Source organism: Poecilia latipinna, unplaced genomic scaffold, assembly GCF_001443285.1.
Source record: "Poecilia latipinna isolate Pla-1442-1.1 unplaced genomic scaffold, P_latipinna-1.0 Scaffold140, whole genome shotgun sequence".
NCBI lineage: Eukaryota > Metazoa > Chordata > Actinopteri > Cyprinodontiformes > Poeciliidae > Poecilia > Poecilia latipinna.
The window spans coordinates 1-23927 of NW_015112756.1; the positions used below are offsets into that span (position 1 = coordinate 1).

At 36.6% G+C, this 23927-nt stretch overlaps 3 protein-coding genes across 3 annotated transcripts; all 3 read right to left on the reverse strand.

Annotated features, from left to right (window-relative positions):
- Nucleotides 1-188: 188 nt before the first annotated feature.
- On the reverse strand, nt 189-7863 carry LOC106945326 (interferon-induced, double-stranded RNA-activated protein kinase). The gene is made up of 16 exons (XM_015028928.1): nt 7618-7863; nt 6183-6312; nt 5946-6088; nt 5745-5868; nt 4765-4823; nt 4191-4337; nt 3955-4087; nt 3810-3871; nt 3635-3725; nt 3102-3151; nt 2264-2342; nt 1644-1699; nt 1425-1544; nt 1188-1310; nt 901-1096; nt 189-359 (listed from the first exon to the last, which is right to left on the reverse strand). Exons 1-16 carry the CDS (start codon nt 7734-7736, stop codon nt 204-206), a joined length of 1788 nt encoding a protein of 595 aa, XP_014884414.1. The 5' UTR covers nt 7737-7863; the 3' UTR covers nt 189-203.
- A 2809-nt stretch (nt 7864-10672) lies between these two features.
- LOC106945327 (interferon-induced, double-stranded RNA-activated protein kinase-like) lies at nt 10673-20149 on the reverse strand. The gene is made up of 19 exons (XM_015028929.1): nt 20043-20149; nt 18983-19109; nt 18742-18884; nt 18527-18650; nt 18369-18433; nt 17651-17800; nt 17428-17560; nt 16498-16553; nt 15936-16026; nt 15341-15372; nt 15216-15258; nt 15056-15129; nt 14805-14933; nt 14537-14665; nt 14242-14458; nt 13495-13638; nt 13312-13413; nt 12531-12593; nt 10673-12099 (listed from the first exon to the last, which is right to left on the reverse strand). Exons 1-19 carry the CDS (start codon nt 20147-20149, stop codon nt 11959-11961), a joined length of 2070 nt encoding a protein of 689 aa, XP_014884415.1. The 3' UTR covers nt 10673-11958.
- Nucleotides 20150-20777: 628 nt separating this feature from the next.
- On the reverse strand, nt 20778-23875 carry gpatch11 (G patch domain containing 11). The gene is made up of 8 exons (XM_015028932.1): nt 23700-23875; nt 22911-23137; nt 22788-22829; nt 22585-22705; nt 22402-22492; nt 21579-21686; nt 21310-21391; nt 20778-21235 (listed from the first exon to the last, which is right to left on the reverse strand). The coding sequence occupies exons 1-8, from the start codon at nt 23747-23749 to the stop codon at nt 21180-21182; spliced, it is 777 nt and encodes a 258-aa protein (XP_014884418.1). The 5' UTR covers nt 23750-23875; the 3' UTR covers nt 20778-21179.
- Nucleotides 23876-23927: the final 52 nt, after the last annotated feature.

Here is a 23927-nt window from a genome sequence, read left to right on the forward strand (position 1 = left end):
AAAATTGGTTTTAAAACCGGAAGTGGTTGTGCGCCAAAACCCCCCCCCCCCCCCCCCCCTCGGCTCGACAGACTGGCCCCCGACCACAAAAGGGAACACTTATGTGGCCCTCGCAGGAAAAAGTTTGGGGACCCCTGGTCTAAGTAGTTAAACACCTTTATTTTTTATTCTCCTATACGATAAAATCAGTACTCGTGTTAGCTCTAGCACATTACTTTACTTACTTGTTCAGGAGCCATGTAGATTTCGGTTCCTGGCCCTACTGTTCTGTCGATCAAGATTTCACTTCTGTCAATAGTGACGAGACCAAAGTCCCCAATTTTCACCTTCCCATTTTTTCCAAACATTATGTTGGGAGGCTGAGAAGTGAAAAACAAATAAAGTGATTAAAGTGATTATGAAACTTCTTGGATCAAACAACTAATCCTTTATGAAAACTGAAATTACTAAACCACCAACATACTGAAACATAGGCTAATGAAGCCCATGGCATTGCAGTCAGGAGGTTTTTGAGATGGTTAATTTTCAAGACATCAAAAAACATGAACCTATTGCCAAAAAACATCTGAATGGTTTTTTAAGTAGTTGGGCTGTTTTAGAAGCAGACCCAAAAGAACAAAAATGGGCAACATGTGAATTTTACTCAACAGGTCTCCTATAAATATTTAAAATAAGGAAAAATATTTTGAAGTGCTCATCATTGGATTATATGCAGTTTGTTTCAAGCCATATGCACATTTTTAATGAAAAAATTAAAGAAGATTCCCTACGAAACTTTCAAGAGAGAAATTGTGGTAAGAGAAAAAAATGAAGGTAGAACACAAGCATGGGAGAATTCAAGGAAGGAAAGAAGGAACCTACCGACCAACCAAACCAGCAGTGTAAACACCCGAGCCTCACCTTTAGGTCTCGGTGAATGAAGTTGTTGGAGTGAATATATTCGACTCCACTGACTGTCTGCAATGCAATAGGAAGACTGTCTGCTCCTCTCTGGCTGTGTGGTAGATCCTCTTGGTTCCTCTCACCAATCCATTGTTTGAGGGTTGCAGATTTACATAATTCCATCTTAATGAAGAGGTACTGTCCACATATGACACTTGCAGGTAAAAAAAAAAGGAAAAATCTGATTTTTCTGTCAGTCTGTAAGATGAATTCACTTATGTGAAGCTAGAGGAGAAAACTCTTACTCTTTTAGTTTCTTTTGGATTTTCTCTTGTTGCACTTTTGAGTCCTCCATCCAACAGTTGTAGTATCTGACAATGTTTTTGTGTTGGAGTTCTGATAACACCGTCACCTCTCGCAAAGCTTTTCTAAATAAAAATAATACAAATACAACCACCCTCAGTGAAACAGTTTAACTGTTTGACCTGAAATCTTTTAGCAACGTTTCTGTTTTTGTGCCCAGAGCAGCACCACATACTCACTCTGTTCCAGGAACGATCTTCACTGCATAATCCAGGTCCAACAGTTTTTCCTTCACCATAAAAACGCGACCAAACCCTCCTCCACCAAGATATTTAAGGATCTCAAACTCTGATGTGAATCTTTAAACATTAAACAGATTGCTTAGGCATAAAAAATGCATTGGCCTTTAATGCTTATTACAGTTTATGCTTTTAATGCAATAAAATGTTTTTCAATACCTTGACTGCACTGGTGGGTTACTTGGGTTTGTGATTTTCTGGTTTTCCACATCATTCTGGAAAAAAACCCAATAATGTGTGTATTTTAATTATAGAAATGCATTAATTGAGAACTACATAGAGAGAAACTGTACAAATACTAGAACTTCAGCCTTTAGTAGCAATGTCTGCTAATTGAATTGAAACTGCAACCATAGCAATAAGATATTTTTCTTAGTGAGATTTGATTCCCTACAATAAATAAAATTCATATTACTAGTTTTTTTTTTCCAAATGGTTAATGCAGAAAATGCATCAGCAGAACACTTGTAATTTCTGATGCTCCACATTAATGGAAGTGTGAGAAGCAACAATTATGGTGTCTTAATGTGAGCTCTCTGAATGGGGCTGGTGGCCTAATTATGATCTACAACAGAAGCTTCAAGGCAGATTTTAGAGGTACAGTTCAAATCTGGTGTATTAACTGCAGTATATACCTTTGTAGTGTGTTGATTTTATATAAATACTCATTTGTTTTTACAGAAGGCTCTGTAATGTTTGTAACTCCTACACTTACAGTTAACATATGGGTGACTATAAGCATCAAACAATGCATTCATAGTTTAAAACAAAAGCAAAACCTGGTCTGAAGAAGCTTGTGAAGAATCCGCAGGATCAGATGAGCCTGTCATCTCGCTCTGTGACGGCTCAGCAGAATCTCTTTAACAAAACAGTAATAGAAATAATTGTTCTACAGCGTTCCTGTTAAGATTCTATCTTCTACAAGCTTCTTTTCATATAATAAGCGTAATCATGAAGATTACTAAACAACCATTAACCTGCAGCAGACAGTGGTCAAAACAATCTCAGTTTTGATTTCAGATACACTATATTGTCCTAAGTATTTGCTCACCAAATCATTTTTGTATTGAAACATATATTGGTACACATAAGCTGCCTAATTTATCCAGCCAAGGCTCAAATTTCTTGATGTCATCCAAAAACAACAATCCTGGACTTAAGTCTGAATTAATCAGCAGTGGATATTCTAAAAGTGACACTGGATGCAGTTCATGTACCAAATGCTCTTAAGTCCACAAAACAGTGAAAATCTAAGCAACATACAGACATGACAGGGTGTCACCATGCCTAACATAACAAGCATTTAACCTGATAGTAAAACATAGCATTCATGTTGTTTTACATGATGCAAGTATTTGTTCTTGAATCAGGAAAGGAAGCAGAGGGAGAAGAGTGGCCATAAAAGGCCCAGGCTGAGAATCACACCTATAGTAGGTGTGCCCCTCTCTACATGGGGTGCTTGTGCTCCCCAATGGACCACAGAGTGAGCTGGTAGCCATCAAGATGGACCACTTGCTACTGAAGTAAGATAATGACTGTTCAATCATACTCCATACATCCCCACTGGAAAAAAAAACAACACAAAACAAGGTGATGTGTCTTTTGAAAAGAACTTACTGTGACATGGGCGATGGCTCATTTTCTCCAGACCCAGTTTCTCTGGACATCTAAAATTCACAACAGATCACTTTTTTTTCTTATTACCTTAAACTTCACCATTTAGTTTTTCTAGGTAGGAATGTATTTTTCCAGTAACTATAGTAACTTGCAACCTTTACATTGCTTCACTTTCATTTAATGATATTTCAATCACAAGCTTCAATTTTTTCTTTGTCATTTTATGTGATAGACCTACACAAAGTAGTGCATAATTATGATTCACAGCTCAGGCACACCAACTTGTCGAGACAAGTTTTACTCCTTCAAAATAGGAACTACTTTTTCATACCTAATTTTGAAATTCAAGCTTTAACCCTGTGGCCGTTTTTTTCAGGTATTTCTACCTAGATATAAGGACACACTGAGTAATTCAGTCTCAAAAAGATGACCTGGCTTTGCTTTACCGTGTAAATTAATACATAGTCCAAGTTATCCTACAGAGAACAGACTACTGCTTTAGCTATCACACTTTTTAACTATGATAAACAAACCTGGGCGTTGGAGGGGTTTGAGGAATCAGCAAATATTATGGAGTCACTTGGAGTCATATGCATGTTGTGTGATGATGACTCATTTGAGTCCCTGAGAAAGAAGACAAACAGTGAGTGGAGTTTAAATATTCAGCTCTCCAAGGTGTTCAGCTGTTTTTGTCAGGAAATTCCGTACAGTGCCTCTGATTGTGATGATGGTGGTGCTCCATCTTCAGATGCTGTTGATCCAACAGACACCTGAAATGCAAAGGAAGAGTGAAGAACATTTTAATTTGCCGTCGGCTTGAACTGGATACCAGAGGAATCTGAACATTGCCCACCTTGCTGTCGAAATCTGACTGCTCCTGAAGAGAAGACCATGCCAGCTTTGCTGCATTATGTTGGGCTTCCTTTTTATTTTTGCCTTCAGCAACACGGTATTCCCTTGTCTCAATTTTTAATTTGTAAAAAAATCTGCATTGAAGAAAAAAGTATCTTGATATCTGCATGTTTACTTTAACATCAGTCAGCAATTCAAGAGTAAAGGCAAAACTATTTCAGGTGAGAAGATTCTTACCGAGGATTATGAGGAGGTCCACTTCTTTCTACTAATATATATTCAAGACTGAGTTTTTTTCTCTGACAGTAGTTGTGGATAATTGCAACAAACCCTGACTCTGTACAGTTGTCTTCTGAGTTTATACTCAGGCTTTTTGTCTTTGTACTGAAACAAACACAATTTCACACGAGAAGATAACAAGGGTGAGGGATAAAAAATTATTTTCAAATCAATGAGACATCTACATGGATGATTCAGAGTTGATTAACAAACATTGAAACTTTATTATCTGAATGCCAACTAATAAGCTATAATCCGAGAAAATCAAAGTTTAGAATTTGGAATTTGAAGCACTTCCACATTCTACTCTTTATGTTCCTATTTTACATAATTGTATCTAAGTGAAGTATTCTTCTTTATCATTTAACTAACATTTATTATGCATTAAATTATTAATTATGCATGAAGGTTTGTGGAAGTTGCACCATGTTGTGACAATGATAATTTATAATTGCTTCGTAGCATCCTGAACTGACAGACCTAAAAAAAAGAATCTCCACCCATGACAAATAATCTGCTGTTATTTACTCACCTCAGACCATTTAAGTTTTTATTGACCATCTGATTTTGATGAACTGGGGAATCTATGACCTTAAAGCAAAAATAAGATGATTAACAAAGAGGAATGCAGCCTGGTAAGTATTAGAAAGTTATTTACATAGACGTTTGGGGCTAAATAAACAGACTTACGATATAGTCTGTGGTTTTTTGAAAGATATTGAAAAACACTGACTATTATGTGTATCAGAGGAACTATGTGGTGTCATTACAGAATGCATCAGTTTGCATATGGGACTGTGAACTAAAGTCATGGTGCCCATGCTGGTCATAATGTTATGATAGATTAGTGAAAAGTCAATATAGACTAGTGATGGGTTCCATTATGGATGCTCAGACATCTGACTGCAAATAGATGCATACATAGATCCACTTTGTAAAATGCACCAGCACACCTGTGGACCTAAACAGCCTCGCAGTATAATGCTGCCACTACCATGCTTGATTCCTGGTACAATGCTATGAGGTCTGAAAGCCCAGGATGAATTGATGTTCTATCAAGATAGTGATCTCAAACACACATCCAAGCTGGTCTATGGATGGATAAAGCAGGCTGAAATTAAGCTTCTAGAATTGCTTTATCCTCTCCAAACTTCATTATGCTAAAGGGTATAGATTATGCCTAACAGTCGTGTCTGGGCCAGAAAATCTATTTCAATTATCCCAAAAACTACAAAAAGAAATATGGTGAAATGTGAAAAACAACTTGTTCCAAAATCAACATTTAAACAAATATTAGAGGCGCAAATATGCAAATATTTGATAAAAGAAAACATATTGTAAATTCAGAAATCAATAAACCCAATTCTTGTTTTAATGAATCTTCAAAGTTGCATTGCCATCCCACACTAGGAAAACAACAGTTCTAATGCAAGACATACACAAAACTCCCAGCAAAATTTGCATGCTATGATGTTTGCATCTAAATGTCTAATAAACTGTGTCACTACTTACCTCTAGGGATTGACCACTATTTATCATCTCATACACCAACTTGGCAGCTTCCTCCTTTGCTTCTCTCTTCGATTTTCCAGAGACTTCTGGGTATTCAGTGTCACCCACTACAAACTTACACCAGCTAGTTCAACACATGTTTGAATTTCAAGTGGTTAGTTCATAGCACAGACGAAATGTGCAGCAATGTGGTGAACTTACTGAGTTGCATTATTGGGTCCAGGCCGCACCGTCACCTCTGGTTTTACTGTCACCCTGTTTGTTTGACCATATTGATTAAGCCAACATATGTAGTTAATGTCATTTTGCCTAGCAAGTGAAGACGTTTCTGCTGAATATTCTGCCTGTCAAAACAACAATTATTCACCATTTAGGGACCTAAATGATTGTTTTGAATCATTGCATGTAGTTTTGTTTCGCACATAAGAGGAATCTTACTGTGTCCTGATGTTGGTCTCCACGAAGACATCTTATAGCATTCTGGGCTGCATTCAGCTTGGCATCCGGCTTGTTTTTTCCCTCGCCAATGGGATAGGGTTTTCCATCTACGAGGAATCGCGCAGTGAATCTTTAAAAATAAAAAGTTAAGTCAAAATCTTTCTCCATGTTATTCATTTGTAAAATACAATTTTTACCCATAAGACGACAAAATCATCTGTACAACAGTTATAAGAAACAAACGTGACACTTTTCTAAACCAGCTTTGCATGTCTAGAAGATGAGATTTTTGCCATTTTTTCTTTACAATTAGATCAAGCTGAATAAAATTGGATGGGCAACCATTTGTGAACTTCAGTTTTCCAGACTTGCAAAACAATGTGGATCTTTGCAGCTCCGTCAGAGTTAAAATAGGCCTCCTGCCTCAGGAATGGACCTCTTATTAACGTTATCTAGAAATGGACGACCATATTTTGGAAGGTTTTCAGTGATGTCATATGCCTAACCCCCTGTCTCACATTGCTCTAAACTTCTCCACAGGTTTCTCCCTCATGTGATTTATTTAGATATTTGCTTTTTACTAATTAATTAATTAATTCTGAAGGCAGGTGTCCAATATTTTTATTTAGAAGTAATAGATTACACCAGGTTAAATACATGTAGAAACCACACTTCTCAGACTTGAAACATTTAAAAACCATGTATTGTTTTAAAAACCATTTGTCTTTCACTCACTCTTATGATTTATGTTGGTACATCACATAAGAGCCAAATACAACACAGCAGTTTGTGGTCATACATTCATACTTTCTCCACCACAATGTGTCCTCAAAACCTCCACTGTTTATTGAATAATCTGTCTTTGTGTTTTGGTCTTCTGCTGCTTGAGCTTATTACATTAATGGAACTGCACCCCATGCCTGGAGGCAAGGCAGAGACTTAAATATGTAGAAGGTAAGTGAAGTAACTATTTGTTTTGAATTACGCTATAGATACATATAACAAACAAACAATTGCTTATTTTCTACTTTTCAGCAATGGGTGGTAGATATAATTTAAAACTGAATGCTATATAACACCGTTATAAAAGTCTACCTGCGTAGCTTACTTCCTGGGTTTTTATTTAATCAATCAGTGACAAGGTATAATTCACATAATACATTCATAAAGGCAGAATTTATTAATGAGCTTGTATAATTACGACAGCACAAGTTTGATAAATAACTATTTTGATCATTTATGATAAAATGACTGATTTCAGCAGTTCTTGCTGAAATCAGTCAGCACTAAACTATACTTATTATTTACCTGTTTTAAGGTTTCTCTGGAGAGCCATTTTTCATTAATCTCCATAGAAATGGCTCTCCATATAGCACAGCCCAAATGCGGACTAAATGCCCCTCTCAAATTCCAAAAGAAAAATATTAACACTTACACTTTATTATGATCGGGGCCCTCGGAGTCAAGGTCCTTATAGTCTACCTTCAGACCATGTTTCTGTCCATACGTGTAGAGATTAGAAATTGCGTTGCCAGTGTCAAACAACGCCATCATAGACAGTAAACCGTGTCCTGGCTCTGTCTGGCTGGTCTCTGCTTCAGCTTCTGCCTATATTCAAGATTGGTTTCAGCACCGCTCCCTTGTTCTTCTGTAAGTTTCGATTCTGTCATCCAGCTGGACGAATAGAAACTAAGCATTACAACTTCCGGAAAAAGGTTGGTGACNAGCGGAAGTTCTTTCAGTTCATATGGAACTTTCTGGATGGTTGCAAGACGTCTAGGAATGTTAAGAAATATTAAAATGATAATAATGATATAATGATTTCATATATATATATATATAGATATATATATATATATATATATATATATATATATATATATATATATATATATACCACACATTTCAGAAATTGCCTCTATTTAAAAATGATATATTTGACTAAGTGTATTATTTATCAATTTTTCAACCAATTAATTCTGTAACTTTTTATACTGTAAGTTTTTATTTTATGTTTTTTATTGTTATGTTGTGTTTTGATGTACAGCACTTTGTATCAGCTGTGGTTGTTTTAAAGTGCTTTATAAATAAAATTGGTATGGTATGGTATAGTATAGTATGGTATGGTAACTAAAGTAGTTTTTAGACTTATTGGAGTACTGGGAAACAAAACAAATTAAAGTTTTATCAAAAGTTAAATGCAATTTTTTCACATAATTAACTTCAGATTTTGTGAATATAAATTAAGCACACAGAAGCAGAACTCAAATTTGATATGGTTTAATTTTCCAGTTTGATCTTTCAATACAATATGAAATGATGTGATGCAACATTGTAAAAACTGCCAGAAATAGTATACAAATCATCTTAAACAAGCTTATATTTAAAACCCAAAGAAAGACTATTTTCTCACAATGATATTTTTGTTAAAAAACCTCTCCTGATAAAACTGAATCCATTATTTTCTACCGTCAAGTAAAGAGCCAGATACAAAACAACTCATCACACAGCACATACTCAATATTAATGGTTATAAATATTTCTCAAAATGCAAGACCTTATTGATTTGATGGGCCAGTGTCTAGAATTTTGTATTCACATTTTCTGTTGGTAATGCTATGGGAAACAGTACATCGTGCTACTGCGTACAGAAGTAGCATCATCTGAAACATTGCCTACAAAAAATGTGTTAAAAACTCATTTATATCTGGAGAGATCTGAGCAGAGCAGAGAGAGATGGGGAACAGACAATGAAGGTCATCTATCAGCCAGCCAACCAGAGACTGGTTCATGTTCATGTTGTTCAACTCATATTCCAGTGGCCTCTAAATTTCAAAACTGAAGCTTTACTGCAGAAATTACTATTGTTTGCAAAGCATTTATACAATTAGTAACTCATGCTGCCTCATTTAGCTTAGAACACAGCACACCCAGGCTGCAGAACTAAAAATAAACAAAACTGAAATTTTGCTTTTGTTTTGCAGCAATTACACAGTGGAGAACCAGTGAACACTACAAAAATGGCTGACTGGCAGATAGCTCCCTGCATCCTCACCCTCTGCTCTGCTCAAACCTCTTTAAATACAGGAGGATTTCTTTCACATTTATTGCAAGAAGGGTTTCAAAAGTCTGAACTCACATGGATATAAGTTACATTGTGTCTCTTTGCAACCGGAATTTAATAAAAATTACCTACATTCCTGCTTTAAACACCTTAAAAATCTCCTTTTCTTAAAGACAGGGCTGATAACCAACTGTTCAATCTTTTTGTGTTGTATGTTAACTGACCCAAAAACAGACTGAAAAAACAATGAAAATGAAAATATAACATAATTTGAAAACAAAAGTAGAATAAAGACAAAGGGAAGAAGAACAATCAGAACCATCAGTAAACAATATTGGTGCATTTTAAAAAAAGAACTAGCTGAACAAGTTTGACTTTATTTTGGATTGTTCCCTCTTACAGGTCATACATACAGGCTCAAATATATTCAGACACTCTTACAAATACTTGGTTAAATGTCCCTAAAAAAGTTGTACCTCAACCATCCGGCGTTTGTAGCCATCAATAAGCTTCTGGTATAAATCTCTGAATATTTGACCTCTTTTTATATCAGAAAAGGTAGAGTTCATTTAAACTGGTTAGTTTACTGGCACAGCCCTTGATTGTAAGTGTAATGCCATCATTTTCTATAGCTATTAAGCTATTTCAAAAGGTTAATGATAGACCTTTTTTTATCTTTACCCAAGCCAGTTTTCATTTATGTTTGGGATAATTCTTCTTGTCAGGAACATCCAGTTCTGACTACTTGTTGATTTGAAGTCAAGTTATAGAAGACTAGTCCCCAAATCCAGTCCTCGAAAGCTATCATGCTGAAACTTTTAGATGCATCCCTTCTCCTTCACACCTGAATCAAATGAATAACTTGTTACCAGATCTTCGCAAAGCTCACTGACCTGGCCGACAGGTGCAAAGACGTAGCAAGCAGCGAAACTCAAACTCCAAAACATGAAAAAACCCCCAAATGCAACAGAAAACATTTTACAAAAGAAAAATGCAGCAGCAGAAAAAATGATGCAACCACAAGATATAGAAGCTGAAGAGAAAATGTCCCAAATAGCAAAAACAACAGCAAGTATAAAAATGTTGCAAACTCCACAAAGCAGAAGTGCAACAGACCACTAGGGGGAGTTGACCATCAAAATCGTATGGGACTCGACCCTGAGTAAAGACAGAATGTTATGATTTAACATTATGTCCAGAAGGAAAAAAAAGGTCCATTATGCTTTACCTTTTTCAAAATTATACAACAGCAGCATACATGTGGGTAATATCACATTCTCCAGATTCCACCTATTTGTCTGGACCACTTCCATTTTGTGGAGCAAATTGGAAGTGTTTTATACTTTCTGTGGTTCTTGCTGTTTGTGGCACTTTCTTTTTTGCCTCTATTTTCTATGGTTGCAGCATTTTTCTGTTGAATTTTTTATTTTTTGGTGTGTTTGTATGTTTTGGAGTTTGCATCATTCATGTGTTTGCAGCGTTTTGATGTTTGAGTCACCGCAGAATTCAGCCGTTTGATGCAGCTGTGGTGGAGAAAGGATGCATCTAAAAGTTGCAGGATAGCAGCTCTTGAAGACTGGACTTGGGCGCCCCAATTCAAGTATATGGAGTTTGTCCTCCATTCTCATTATTGGTGTGTTTAAATACAAAATGTATTAACACAGACCACTAGCATCTGTGTAATAATCTGTGTAAATACCATAAATATTGGTATTTACATACCATCATTTACTTTGTAAATAACAGTGTATCTACTTCATACACCTCAAGGATAACAGTTTGAGTCAGAGGGTTGGACCCAGCTCGACAAACATGACATGAAAACGTGCTTAGAGTGAATAAAGCAGGCTAACAATAACCTCCTGCAATGACCTCAACCATGTTAAAGATTTCTAGACTTAACCAGGTCTGTGCCAACAAACCAACCAGTTTAAATTAAACTCCACTATTTCTGCAAAAATGAACATTCAAATATCCAGACAGTTTTGCCAGAGGTTTGTTGATGGTTACAAAACATCTGTGGTTTAGGGATAACTTTCTAAGAGACATTTAACCAAATATTGGAAGGGGTGTATGTATATATTTGAGTCTGTATGATAGTGACTCTGTTTGGATAAAAGAGAATTTAACAATAAATAAAGAGTCATATCTAAAAAAACAAAAACAAAGAACAAAAAACAACACTGGAGTTGTAGTTATATTATCAAGTCCACCACGAGAAACACATGATTCAAATAAATCTGATAAATATCAGAATGGAAGACACTCATGCAGATCCAAAGTGTATGTAAACTTCTGACTTGTGCTGTATATAACGGATCAAGGACGTGAACACACCGAAGGCACAAATGTGGTTAATTATTTGTACTTCACAATCAGAAAATGTTGTGTTCTAAGGGTTTAAATTTTACATACTGTGGAACATTTCCATCCAGTTTCTCTCACATTTAGTTTTTTTTTATCATTAAAATGTATTTCCCATGAATGTGATTTTGTCGTAAAAGCAAATACTGAAACATTCAAGTTCAGATTTTCCAGGTTCTTGCGTTTCAAATGTACTTAAATCAAATCAATAAGCTCAAGCATTTAGAAATATATTTCATCTTTAAAGCAGTTTCACTGCATTAGTTAAAAAACTTCTGAGTCCAACATAACTGGTCACTAAATGAATAATTGATCCTTGTCAGGGCTCCAAATGTGTCAGTGAAGTAATCAGATTACTGTCTTGCTGTCAAGCTGCTTGATTTTAAGCTCTGCAAGCAAACGTTTGTGCTCCTCTAAATCTGTTTTTATTTTACTTGCTTCCGGTCGTTCTTCTGGTTTTTCACACAGCATCGATTTTATCATTTGGCTCTGAAAAAGAAACACATCAAGCACATGCATGTATTAGGATTTATTTAATAACTTAATTAAAGTCTGTTGTAAAACTTTTGTCATCCTGGTTTATCTTAAACATTATGATCCTTCAAAGCTTCGTGAATAAGTTTCTAAAGTGATTACTTGTTTAGTCCTGCATGTTATAAGTGAGTTAATAGTTTAGACCAGATGAGGAGGCTTTAGCCCTCAACACTTCAGTCCCTGGTTCAGTTCCTGGAAGTGTTTTTTATATTGGCCACTTAAAGTATTTATTTAAATATTGCAGATAATTTGTCTTATTCTATGTGCCAATAGAATAAAAAAGAAATACCATTTTCATTTGTAATCTATCTTACAAGGTGTAATCTACCAAATATCAGCAAAGTGAAAATTAAGACAGTAAATAGATTGAGTAAATAGTCAAGTACCTCTTGAGAAAAATGACACGGAAATGGTTTAGGAAACTTTTGGTTTCTGACATCTGTCCACATCTGGAAATCAAGTAGCAATAAAGGAGAAGAAAATTGTTTAGTCGGGTTGAAATAAACAAGAAAAATCAGCAAAACACTTTTCAAATAACAGAAAAACTCCCCATAAAACGATGCTTCCACTACCTCCACAATTAACAGTGTTTACAACCTTCTTTGAGTGATAAACTTCTAATATTTTCTTTGGAAAATTTGCAGTAGACACTGTTGTTTGTGATATGAGTTTTTTCTAAATGGGATCCTAAAAGTTATACTGTTGTGTACTGGCTTTACCAATTTATGTTTCACAGTAACAGAAATATTACTGTTAAAAAATTAATGTTAAAAATATCCAGTTACAAATACATTTTTTTTATTTTACAGGTATAAGATCATTTTCTGTGCCAAGTTATTGCCACTGCTAAAATATACTTTATTTTTTACATTGATAAGAGTAACTAGGAACTTTTAATTTGTAATGCAGGGTTCTCCGTTTCCCTGAGGTTTAAATTTAATGTGACACTGAGATCCATTTCTCTCTGACGATGTAGATTTGTATCTTCTCCAAAGATACTGGGGACCTTGTTTGTCGGCACGGCATGCTGAAATCTTTGAAATGTTTGGACATTTTTAATGAAAAGCTGATGGACTCTGCCAGAAACCTGAAAAAGGGTCGTCATCATCCAACCCACAGCTCCAAACTAGCAAAGAAATGCTTAACGAGACACAAAAACAACCTCACCTTTTCTTTCTCATGGATAGTGGGTATGTTCCAAAGGAGTTCAAAAAATATAAGCCCCAAAGCAAATATGTCCACCTTCCGATCATAAAGCCTCCGTTCCTTCTGTTATAAAATAACACAGAATTAGCAAAAGCCACACAAACCCATGACATATTTAAGAGACATTCCTACAGCTGCTCTCACCTGCTCAGGCGCCATGTAAGATGGAGTTCCTTTATACCCTCTTCTCTCCTTCTGGTTCTCTGCATCATCTTCAATCTCAGACGTGACGAGACCAAAGTCTCCGATCTTCACTGTGCCGTTCTGGCTGAACATGATGTTAGCGGGCTAACACGCAGATTCATGAGACACGGAAAGGCACAATTCAGAATTTGTCCAAACGGACTTATGTAAATTATATTCCTTGGTTTTCTATATATTTTTTTAAACTTGCAGAAATCTCCTGTTTTTTCCTCCACCTTTACAAATGAGGTATTTCAGTGCAGAATTTTGAGGAAAGAGATTGATTTAATATAATTTGGAATAGGGTTGTAATATAAAAAAATATATTATTTTATATACTAATAAAAAATAATATTAATATTGAAAATGCTGGCTGCATCTCGCCAAGAATAAACCATTTAAAAGCAGAATTCAGTGCAGCAAAGTCCGTTGGGTATTTTATAATAAATATAAAAACAACACACAAAAACTGTGATTATCAAAAGACATAATTTGTGTTTTATGTAATATTATCAACTGCTAGAAGATTTTAGTGGCAATAATCGGCTAGTCGATCGTTGAATTGGTTTTGGCAATAAAGTCAAACCCATTGTTTAGCTTATAAAATACCAATAGAATCAACTTAAGTTTTTGCCATTTTGCAAAGCTCTGTGTCACTGTATTTTATTTTTTTTCTTAGTTTCAGGTGAAACCGACCAGCCGCCTCACCTTCAGGTCTCTGTGGATGAGCTTGTTGGTGTGAATGTGCTCGACTCCGCTGACCATTTGCACCATAATATCCACACTCTCTTCTCTTCTCCTGGAGTCTCTGAGGGATTTTTTAGGGTTCTGGATGTTTTTCTCGTCTATCCAAACCCGCAGTGTTTTAATCTCACACAACTCCATCTGAATGTAGAGATACTTCATAAACTGGTCAGTGCTAGACCTGGAGAGTAAACGACACAAAGGTGAAATAAACACCAGGTTTGCAGAGTGAGAGACCTCCAGAGAGCAGAGGACTCACTGTGAAGCGCTGCTGCTGTCAGTGGAAGCGTCCCACTGGTAGGCCGTGTCCTCCAGCCAGCAGGAGTGGTACCGAACGATGTTACAGTGATTCAGCTCTGACAACACCTTCACCTCCTCCAGAGTTTTTCTAATCCAAATAAGTACAACAAATAGGCTACATTCAGAAAACATCACACCTTGATTTGTGTTTTTAAAGCATATGTCTTGAGGATTCCCCCCCTCCCCCCCCAAAACCCACCGTTAAGAGAAAAAAAATCTTGACTCACTCTTTGTAGCGCACAATCTTTACAGCATAATATTTTCCCTCCAGTTTACGTTTCGCCTTAAAAACACGACCAAAAGCTCCTTTATCGAGCTGTTCTATGGATTCGTAGTCTGTTGCAAATCTGCTGAAACTAAAAAGCATTAATAGTTGTTAGTGCGGTTAAGCTATATAACAACATGTCTTATTTACTCTTATATGTCCTAAAAAAAGAAATCTCTCTCTTTGTGTGTTGTGCCAATTAAATTTCCATACCTTGAAACTGTCTGAGTTGGTGATTTTACACTCTGAAGATTTCCTCTCTGATTGGTTTTGAAATTTATTATGTCCTTAATAAAAGCCACAATGAGGATGTGAGTATTTTGAAAAAGAACCACAGATATAAATGGTCATGGTCACTACCTTCGATCCTTACCTCTTTACTTTTCTCTTTGACATTTGGAAAAATTGCAGCAATTCTGGCAAGAAAAAAAAAAAAAGAATTAACCAGTGACATTTGGCGAAAGAAAGTACAACTTCACAGTAGGGATGACGGCTTACTTTATTTTAGGCTTCACAACTGGACTTATCGCCTTTGGAAAATGCAGAGAAACAATAATTTTACTAAATATGCTAACTTTCTAAATCCATTTCAAAATCCATGTCAATGTTTTACACGCTGGCCAAAATGGTTCAACAAAACACAAAAGCTGCAACTAAACAAAACAAGCCACTTATTTTTACTAATAGTGGGAGTAAAAAATAATAGATTGTACTTTTAACTTATAATGGAAGTTGTGGCCAGTTGGAAGTCATGCTAGAGCAGAAGTTTTGTTAATGTTAATATAAAGCCAAAAACATAAGTGAATGAGAAACCACAGCATTTGGGACCTTCTTCATTAGACTAACAACACCAGTGCAAAGCCCCAAGATCTGACAACCAAAAGGGTATCACATCTTTGTGCTGCAGCTTTTGTTACTGTGCTTCGTCTTGTGTTGTCACTTCAGTATTTTGTTGAACCATCAGGGCCACCGCAAGTTTTAAGAGCTCAAAACACAAAGCAAAAATATGAGTTGGGTAAAAACTCTAATGAATAAACCCGTTGCAATGTGTTCTGCAAAGGAAAGACAGGAGCAAGATAAATAAATAGCAGACCTGATCTTTGGCTGGGTTTGATGGATCCATGAAAACAATTGATTCGCTTGTGGCTGATGTCACCAGGCCTGATTTTGTGCGACCAGAGTCCCTGAAGATTGGAAGAGATGCACGGTTAGTGTCGCGTTCAACTATAAGTGTAACCATCTGCTGTACGGCTCAGTCATAACAGCATAACACTTTTATTATAAAGCATTTTCAAATATGAATAGTTTAAGTATTGTTCTGCAGTAATGAAAAGAAATCATAAAAAAACTGGCAAAAATCTGTAAGAATGCAAAATAAAGGCCTTTTTAAAGCATACATTTGACTTTTGAAGTTTCCTTGAAAGTAAGATTAAAATCTTTTCCCGTCTTGTTTTCATTAGCTCAATTTCGTGTCTCATCTTAAGAGTGTTAGGTATGGTTACACCTCTAATAAAATCATGTAACAATGACAATCAGTCCTGTGGTGAGCTTTAAACCCAAACTGAATATCCACTTACACTAAGTTCATCAGGATTAAATTTAATAAAGTGGAATTTTTTTCTAATATCTTTGACAAAAGCTGGTAGCTGCCTTACGGTGTGCTTGTTGGAGGGGACTGCTTGGCTTGTGTGCTGTCATCAGACCCAGCTACCTGCAAACACAGAATCAAAATTTTACTTTTCACATAGTAGACCAGTAAAAAAAAATATTTTTTTTTACTAAAAAGAAATGTTGGCAGGCCATGAAATGTGTAGTAAATGAGATGAATCAACTTTTTAGTGATATTTAAGTCAGAGGTTCCCAAACTGTGGGGCGCGCCCCCTAAAGGTGGGCGCCGTGCCATTGCAGGGGGGGGGGGGATGAAAAAAAAAACAAACACAAAAAAACCATGAAAGCTGTATGCGCTGGGTTTTTACCTTAGAACGGCCAACTCTCTGCTATTCCTCTGTAAATTTGATACAGTAGGGGCTTCCACACTTCCCATATCTGTGTCCTCTGTCACTTTTATCAGCAGTTAAAACTGTTTAATCCGTTGTTAACATGTGGTAACCTGTTTTTCCGAGCCGCCTTTAAACGCAACACCTGTGCGGCAGTGAAGGAGACCTGCTGCTGCTGTGCAGAGCTACGCAGGTGTGTTAGAATCATGGCAGCAAAACGCAAAGAACTTTTCACAGTTTTTCCCCCAAACAGACCGACTGAGTTGAATAAAGCTGTTGGATGCAGGTAATGTTAGCTAAAGGATGACTAGCTAGCTAATATCTATACAGCACCTTAAGCTTAACAAGTAGCCTATAGGCTACTGATGTTGTTGTCTATGTTCAGCTACAGTACATTAATTTTGCTCCCAAAAAAGTCGATTCCCCCCGCCCCCCAAGGGGCAGGGAGAGGGAGAAGGACAGGGGGGGCCCAGAAAATGTTTAGAAACCCTTGGGGGGCGCAGGAGAAAAAGTTTGGGAACCACTGTTTTAAGTCATTTAGATGCACCAGAACTAGATCTCACGTTAAAAAAGCTCAAGTATCGGTACCTTGCTGTCCCAGTCTGACTGCTCCTTCAGTGCAGACAAGGCCAGTCGAGCTGCATTCTGTTTGGCATCCTTGACGCTCTTGCCCTCACCAACGGAGTACTGCACGTTGTTAATCAATAACTTGTAGGAAAATCTGCAATGTCCAAAAGGAAGAGATTAATAAGCGAAGAGTTTATCAGTCTGTTGCTATGAATTCAGCTTAAAGAAGTTCACTTATGCTCACATTGGGTTATGAGGGGGGCCAATTCTTTTATCTTCTACAAACGCACAGGTGCTCCTTGTCTTCTGACAGTGAGAATTGACCAGTCCAATGAAGTTTGTTTCTGTAAGGATGCTGTCTTCAGACTGCAGGCTCAACCGCTTGGCACGATTACTGAAAGGCAAAATATTATAACTAATAAAACATTTTACAGTCCCTCCAGGAAGTTGTCTCTTCCTACTAATTTTAGTTAGTAGGAAGACTATCATCAGTCGTAAATTTTGACTTGTAATTTTCACCAATTATCTCAACTTTCCTGCAAATATGACTAATTACCTTTACGTTTTATGCATTTCCTTCTTTTCTGACCAATCACAGCAACCCGGCTGAGTTTTGACCAGTCCTCTTAGCCCCCTTGAAATTGAACTTCCACACGGCATGAATTTATTTGTATTAAGGGAGCTATTTCAGAAAAGTACTTGACAATATCATTTGCATTTCACTTATTAGCCATGTTAAAAGCTTATATTTTTTGGGAAGGTTATGTGAAGCAATTTCCAAGTTTTTGTAAGATCATGGCTTGGTGTAAATAAAGTTTGCAACTTTTGAAAAAGGTGTTACATAATCTGTAATTTTAGGCTGCAACAATGAAAAAACAAAAAAAGAAACAAAAAAAAACATTGCATCATCCTGGAGAGATCCTGACTTTTAGATCAAACACTAGGAAAAGCATCAGGCTCACCTGATATCTGAGACAACTTCCTCACTAGGCAGACTTGATGTGCCACTGTCCCGATCATCTCCAGTCTGAAAAACAAACAAAAACATACAATCAGAAACATACATTTAAATTGAATCCAGGAATCAGATGATAATAAACTTATGTATCTCACTACTTACATCTAAGGTTTCATTGCCTAATATCTCATGATGCACCAGCCTGGCAGCTTCCTCCCTGGCTTCCTTCTTGGTTTTCCCAAAAGCAGCTGGAAACTCCTTGTCTCCCACCACAAACCTACAATACCTGATGCCATCATGAGAAGAATACTTTTTATATAACCTGTACTACTGAGTTGACACCTATAAAAGTAACTGGATGATGTAAGGAGACCTACTGAGATAAATTATTGGGTCCAGGTGTGATTTTCTCCACAGCCCTTATCATGAGCCTATTACTTTGTCCATATTCATTCAGCCAACACATGTAATTAGTTTTCACCTGAACCGGAGGAGAAGAAACTTCTGCAACGCTTCCTGTCTGTCAGGATAAAAAAATAAATAAAATCCAAGAAAGCCCATGTTAGTATTTCACATCAATCCAAAAAGTGAAATATGCATTAATTCAATAATTCTTACAGAAACTGAAGTTTCATTCAATAAGTGCACCAGGGCATTTTTAGCAGCACTCTGTTTGGCTTCTTTCTTGTTCTTCCCCACACCTTCAGGGTATGGCTTTCCATTCACAACAGCTTTTAAAGTAAACCTGCAAAAGATTCAGAAGAACTGTATTAGTTGCATTTAGAATGTGATTGAATGGTTTGACAAGAACTGTCGCTAATTTTTTCACATTTTGGGAGATATAATGTGACAGTGTAGGGTGAGTCTGAATTCAAATACATTTTCGTAGAGGCACGGCTCTATCAGCTTTGCGGAACAAAAAAATTGTTTTTTAAAATTAAATTTCCATCAAACGGATAAAATATTCACTGTTATCTAACCAGAGCTTTGTCCCCAATGTTTTCTTTCTGTGTTCTCCATGTGATTGTCTGGTTACTCTCCGGGTTCTCCGACTTCCACCCATATTACGGAAACATGGCTGCTAGACTAATTGGTCTCTCTACATTGCTCTGAGGTGTGAGTGTGTATGTGCATGGTTGTTTGTCATGTGTGTCTCTGTGTTGCTAAGTTTGTATAGAAATTGTATGGATATGGATGGATCAACAAATCAGCAAATGCTAATTTCTGTGATTTGTGATTTTCTTTCAGCAATCTCCTTCTCCTTGCACACGCTTCAATGAATACTGATAGTTGTCCTTAAGACACGTTCTCCCACTTGAGCTATGGATCTCAGCAGCTCCTCCAGAGTTACCAGAGGGTCGGTCTCTTGGATGCTACTCTGATTGAAAACGATGTCTTTGCAGGGTTGCATCTTTGCCATCCTTTTATTAATCTCAGAACAGAGCTGTTGAATCGATCAAAACTTGGGAATACAACTTAGCTTACACATTTCTCCATGATCTGACTGCTGTGTTCCTTAGTCTTCATGATGTCGTTTCTTCTCTGACATTACTGTACAGCATGCATATGCTTCCATAAAGCTGAGTGATTTACTAAAATGATACAATACACTTGGAGAGACGCAAGTAAAAGAAACTTCCAGAATGAGGCAAAAATAAAAAAAATCCCACCAACTCACGTTCTAATGTGGTCAGGTCCAACACATCCAACTTCCTCATACTTCAGCTCCAGTCGCTCTTTTTGTGCGTATTCATTCAGTCTAGCTATGTAGTTTACAGAATCCATTTTGAATAAGATTCGCTTCTGAAGTGCAATAAAATAGCAGAAAACACAGCCCTAACCCGGCAACACTCTTCTGGTTTCATGTTAGCGCTGCTTCCACGGCAGAGACGTAAGTTTCGATTTCATCAGAAACGTCACCCGTGGTGCCTTCAAGTCCAGTCTGAAATATCAACTCCTGTGGAGTTTAATGCATTCACTATTTTAATTCAAAATCTAACTTTTAAAACCAGCTTTACATTTCCAATAATTGAAATATTTAAAAAGCGACTGAAGAGTTTGCAAAAGAATGAAAATAGATTAATATATTAAACATATTTGGCCACGTGGAAGATATTCACTGGCCTCTTTATTTGTACTACCTTTGTAAAAATATGTTTGTAGCTTTTGTAAATTATGACTCCGGAAGCCACACAGCTCAAAGGAAGTAAATAAACATAAATCCAGTAGGGATTCACAACGGTTCCAGTTGTCAGGACACGTAGTTCAAAACTCCAAAGGAATACTTGGTGTAATAAAAATGCACAGCGGAAAAATGGTCATGAAGGGAAGGTAATAAAAATTATTTACAGACGCATCCAGTATAATGATATTTAGGGGAAAGAAATACTAAAAGCAGAGATAATTATGCTTTTTTTAAACATCAACAATATGACCTCTTTCTAAGTAACTCAAAGTCAACAATTTTTGAAAATGACAAAACCCGAATTTCATCAACACAAGATTTCTGAAAAATAATTTTACTATGGCTGCTTTTGAAACACATGAAAGAGATTCCTCCATCATTTTAAAACAATTTGTAAATGCAACTTTATCACACTGTTGAAGAAAAGAAACACACAAACTGACAAAAGATTTAAACAATACATGAACGTTTCACAAATTACAACTAATATTATCAAATACTGTTACTCTAAAGTCTGTTGATTCCGATTTGCACTGTAACATTATCTTTATTACGCCAAAGGTATTTTAAGAAACAAATAAATGTTGCTGTTTTTTAAGGAGGAAGCTACTGAATGTCTCTTAATCAGGATCATTCGTGATCTGCTGCTGTATCTCCCGGACAATTAGAAGCCAGGTCCTCCTCATCTGCAGAAAGACAATATATGCATTAGCAAAAGAGCATAAAACAGATAGAAATCTTATGATGGTTTCACCCTTACCATTATATGTGGTTCCACACCATATGCAGTAAAAATGGACTCCTCGTAAATAGGATGTAATAATTTGCAATTTATCAGAGGGCTGTAAGAGAGAGCGAAACACCTGAAGTTAATATAATGGTAAGTTTAACAGCAAACACATTAATGACATTGGCATGGAGAATATATTTCATATCTAAATATTTTTTTAGTAATATTAATATTTTTTTTTGGTAACACTGGGATTTTATACTGCTGTGAGAAGTGCATATCCTAAAATAAATACCAACATTTAGCTCTGGAATTTCTTCCTCTTCGTCCTCCTCTTCAACAGGATCTTCCTCGTCATCACCATCATCTTTGGGCCAGTACCAGGGTTCTCTGGGAGCAGTTATGCCCTGAGACAAAAACATACCTCATGTGTAAGGAGAAAACCAACACAACACTTTAAGAGTTAGTCAAAATGATAATGAGATTTTTCTTCAAAAAGTATTTTCCCCTTCTTCTTTTTGTATGTATTCTCAGATTATAGTATCTAAAATGAGGGCTGAGTAAGACAAGCATTGATCAGAGAAACAACCAAGAGGAGCTGCAGAGATCCACAGCTCAGGTGGAAGCAGCTGTCAAAAGTACCACCTGCAAATCTGACCTTTGTGGCAAAATGGAAACTTACATTTAAAGGAAGTTGTAAGAATTTTCATTAGACGTTTGTCACAAGTCATGCAGGAAAAGACTAAATTTCAACCTTTTGATCTATATACAACAGGACATTACAACTAGACTGTGACCACACCATTGTGATGGTGGGACATGGTGGAAGATGCATTATGCTGTGAAAAATGCTGCTTTACAACAGGGAAACAGATTTGTCGTAATTATTTATCTGACATAGGAGCTAAATAAAGGGAAACCTAGGAAGAAAGCCTTTTAGAGGCTGCAAAACACTTGAAACTGGGGTGGAGATTTAACTTCCTGTATGACAACAACCCTCAAGATGCAGGCAGAGCTGCAATTACATGATTAGGTCAAAGCATAAGCATATTATTGGCTGTAATGTGACAAAATGTTAAATGGTTTATTTGCAAGGAACTTTATTCTCAAATTTCTCCTGACCTTCTGATTGTCAAGCTGCTCACAAGACCGCTGACTCCTCCTCAGGTCTCCTTCAATCTTCCGCTCTTCTCTCTCTGTTCTGACTCTTGACCTGAAGTGGGGTGCAAACACAGACAATAAAACAGCTCTACTGTAAGCAAGGAGGCTCCTCAGGGACATCTCAAATGCTCTTGCAAACTTCACCTAAAATCCTCCAGAGACTTGGCCTCGTTCTGCTGTTTGGCTCGAACTTTCTGACGATAATGGTGGAGTTCCTCCTCAGCTTTTCTTTTTTTCATCTCTTCAAGACCAATACCCCCTCTGTCTGATGGATCAGTAACAGAAACCTTAATAAACAACAAATTGCACTCATCAGCACAGTATGACATAAAAAATGAACAGCTTACCTGCTTTAATACTTAGAGGAATTGGATCAACCCTTCCTGCTCCTGAAGACACATAAGCATTACATTTGATTCAAGAGCCTAATCTAGATTAAAGACAAAATTATTAGGAAAGATTATACTTACCCTCTTTACCAAGGCCTTGGCCAGCTTTGTAACCCATCTTTTGAAGAAGGGCAAAGCCCTTGTTCTGATTGCTGATGGAGCTCTGTAAAGCTGCTTCTCGGCTCTCCTTCTCCTGCTCCTTATAGCTCTTCTGACGGTTCTGGATATTCTTCTCCTTTTGTTTTTCCTCCTTTCTGATGGCTTCCTTCACCCTCCTCACCATGTTGACTCCTGGCTTCACATCCTGACTATAAACAGGAAAAACATGGGGAACAGAAACATTTTGCAGATCATTTCTCTATTAATATTTTAAATGAGTATGATGAATGCTTAGGGCACAGTGGCGCAGTTGGTAGAGCTGTTGCCTGGCAGAAAGAAGGGTCTGGGTTCCCGGCCTGGGGTCTTTCTGCATGGATTTTGCATGCGTGGGTTTCTCCCACAGTCTAAAAACATCTCCAAATTACTCAACTAAAATGCAGATTTTAACATTATATTCAGCACTTAACAAACAGGAAGATTTTTCTATTCAGAAAAATTCAGCTAAGAAATTCAGAAAAATTCACCTAAAATTCCTGGGATGACAAAGTTATATATGATTTTATACCTATATTATTTTAGCTACAACTGTTTTGTTGAAACCTGTTAAGTTTATTTTTTTTAAATGAAGGTAATTAATTCAATTCAATAAAGAAATACTTCATTAATTCATCATTTATATACTGCTGAAAACTGCTGTCATTACATAATTTACAATAGCTTGCTAGGTAGCTACATATCTTTGTAATTTCGATACAAACATAAACTCCTTACATTTTACTGAGGAATGCATCCGACATATAATCTTCTTCCTGGTCCGACATTGTGAATTGCAGAAAAAAAAAGTAGTACAATTAAAAATAAAGAGCGAATCAGCTCAAACAAATGCTCGCTGGTTAATTTTGTTGCTCCCCTGTGTTTGGTTCGTTCGAAGAAAATTTCCGACCATCTACAAGGAACCCAAGTGTCAATAGTTCCGTCATTTAAAACACATAATTATAG

Excerpts from the sequence above, each read along its gene's own strand:
- LOC106945326 (XM_015028928.1), bottom strand. The coding sequence starts at position 7,736 with ATGATGGCGTTGTTTGACACTGGCAACGCAATTTCTAATCTCTACACG. Across the intron at positions 1,700-2,263 it reads CACAAGCTTCTTCAGACCAG|AATGATGTGGAAAACCAGAA; the intron begins GTTTTGCTTTTG and ends GTTTTTTTCCAG. Across the intron at positions 360-900 it reads TCATTCACCGAGACCTAAAG|CCTCCCAACATAATGTTTGG; the intron begins GTGAGGCTCGGG and ends TTCACTTCTCAG.
- LOC106945327 (XM_015028929.1), bottom strand. The coding sequence starts at position 20,149 with ATGGATTCTGTAAACTACATAGCTAGACTGAATGAATACGCACAAAAA. Across the intron at positions 17,801-18,368 it reads GAAGTTGTCTCAGATATCAG|TAATCGTGCCAAGCGGTTGA; the intron begins GTGAGCCTGATG and ends TTTGCCTTTCAG. Across the intron at positions 16,554-17,427 it reads AGTCAGACTGGGACAGCAAG|GTAGCTGGGTCTGATGACAG; the intron begins GTACCGATACTT and ends CTGTGTTTGCAG.
- gpatch11 (XM_015028932.1), bottom strand. The coding sequence starts at position 23,749 with ATGTCGGACCAGGAAGAAGATTATATGTCGGATGCATTCCTCAGTAAA. Across the intron at positions 22,493-22,584 it reads AAGTCTCTGGAGGATTTTAG|GTCAAGAGTCAGAACAGAGA; the intron begins GTGAAGTTTGCA and ends ACCCCACTTCAG. Across the intron at positions 21,687-22,401 it reads AGCAGCTTGACAATCAGAAG|GGCATAACTGCTCCCAGAGA; the intron begins GTCAGGAGAAAT and ends TTTTTGTCTCAG.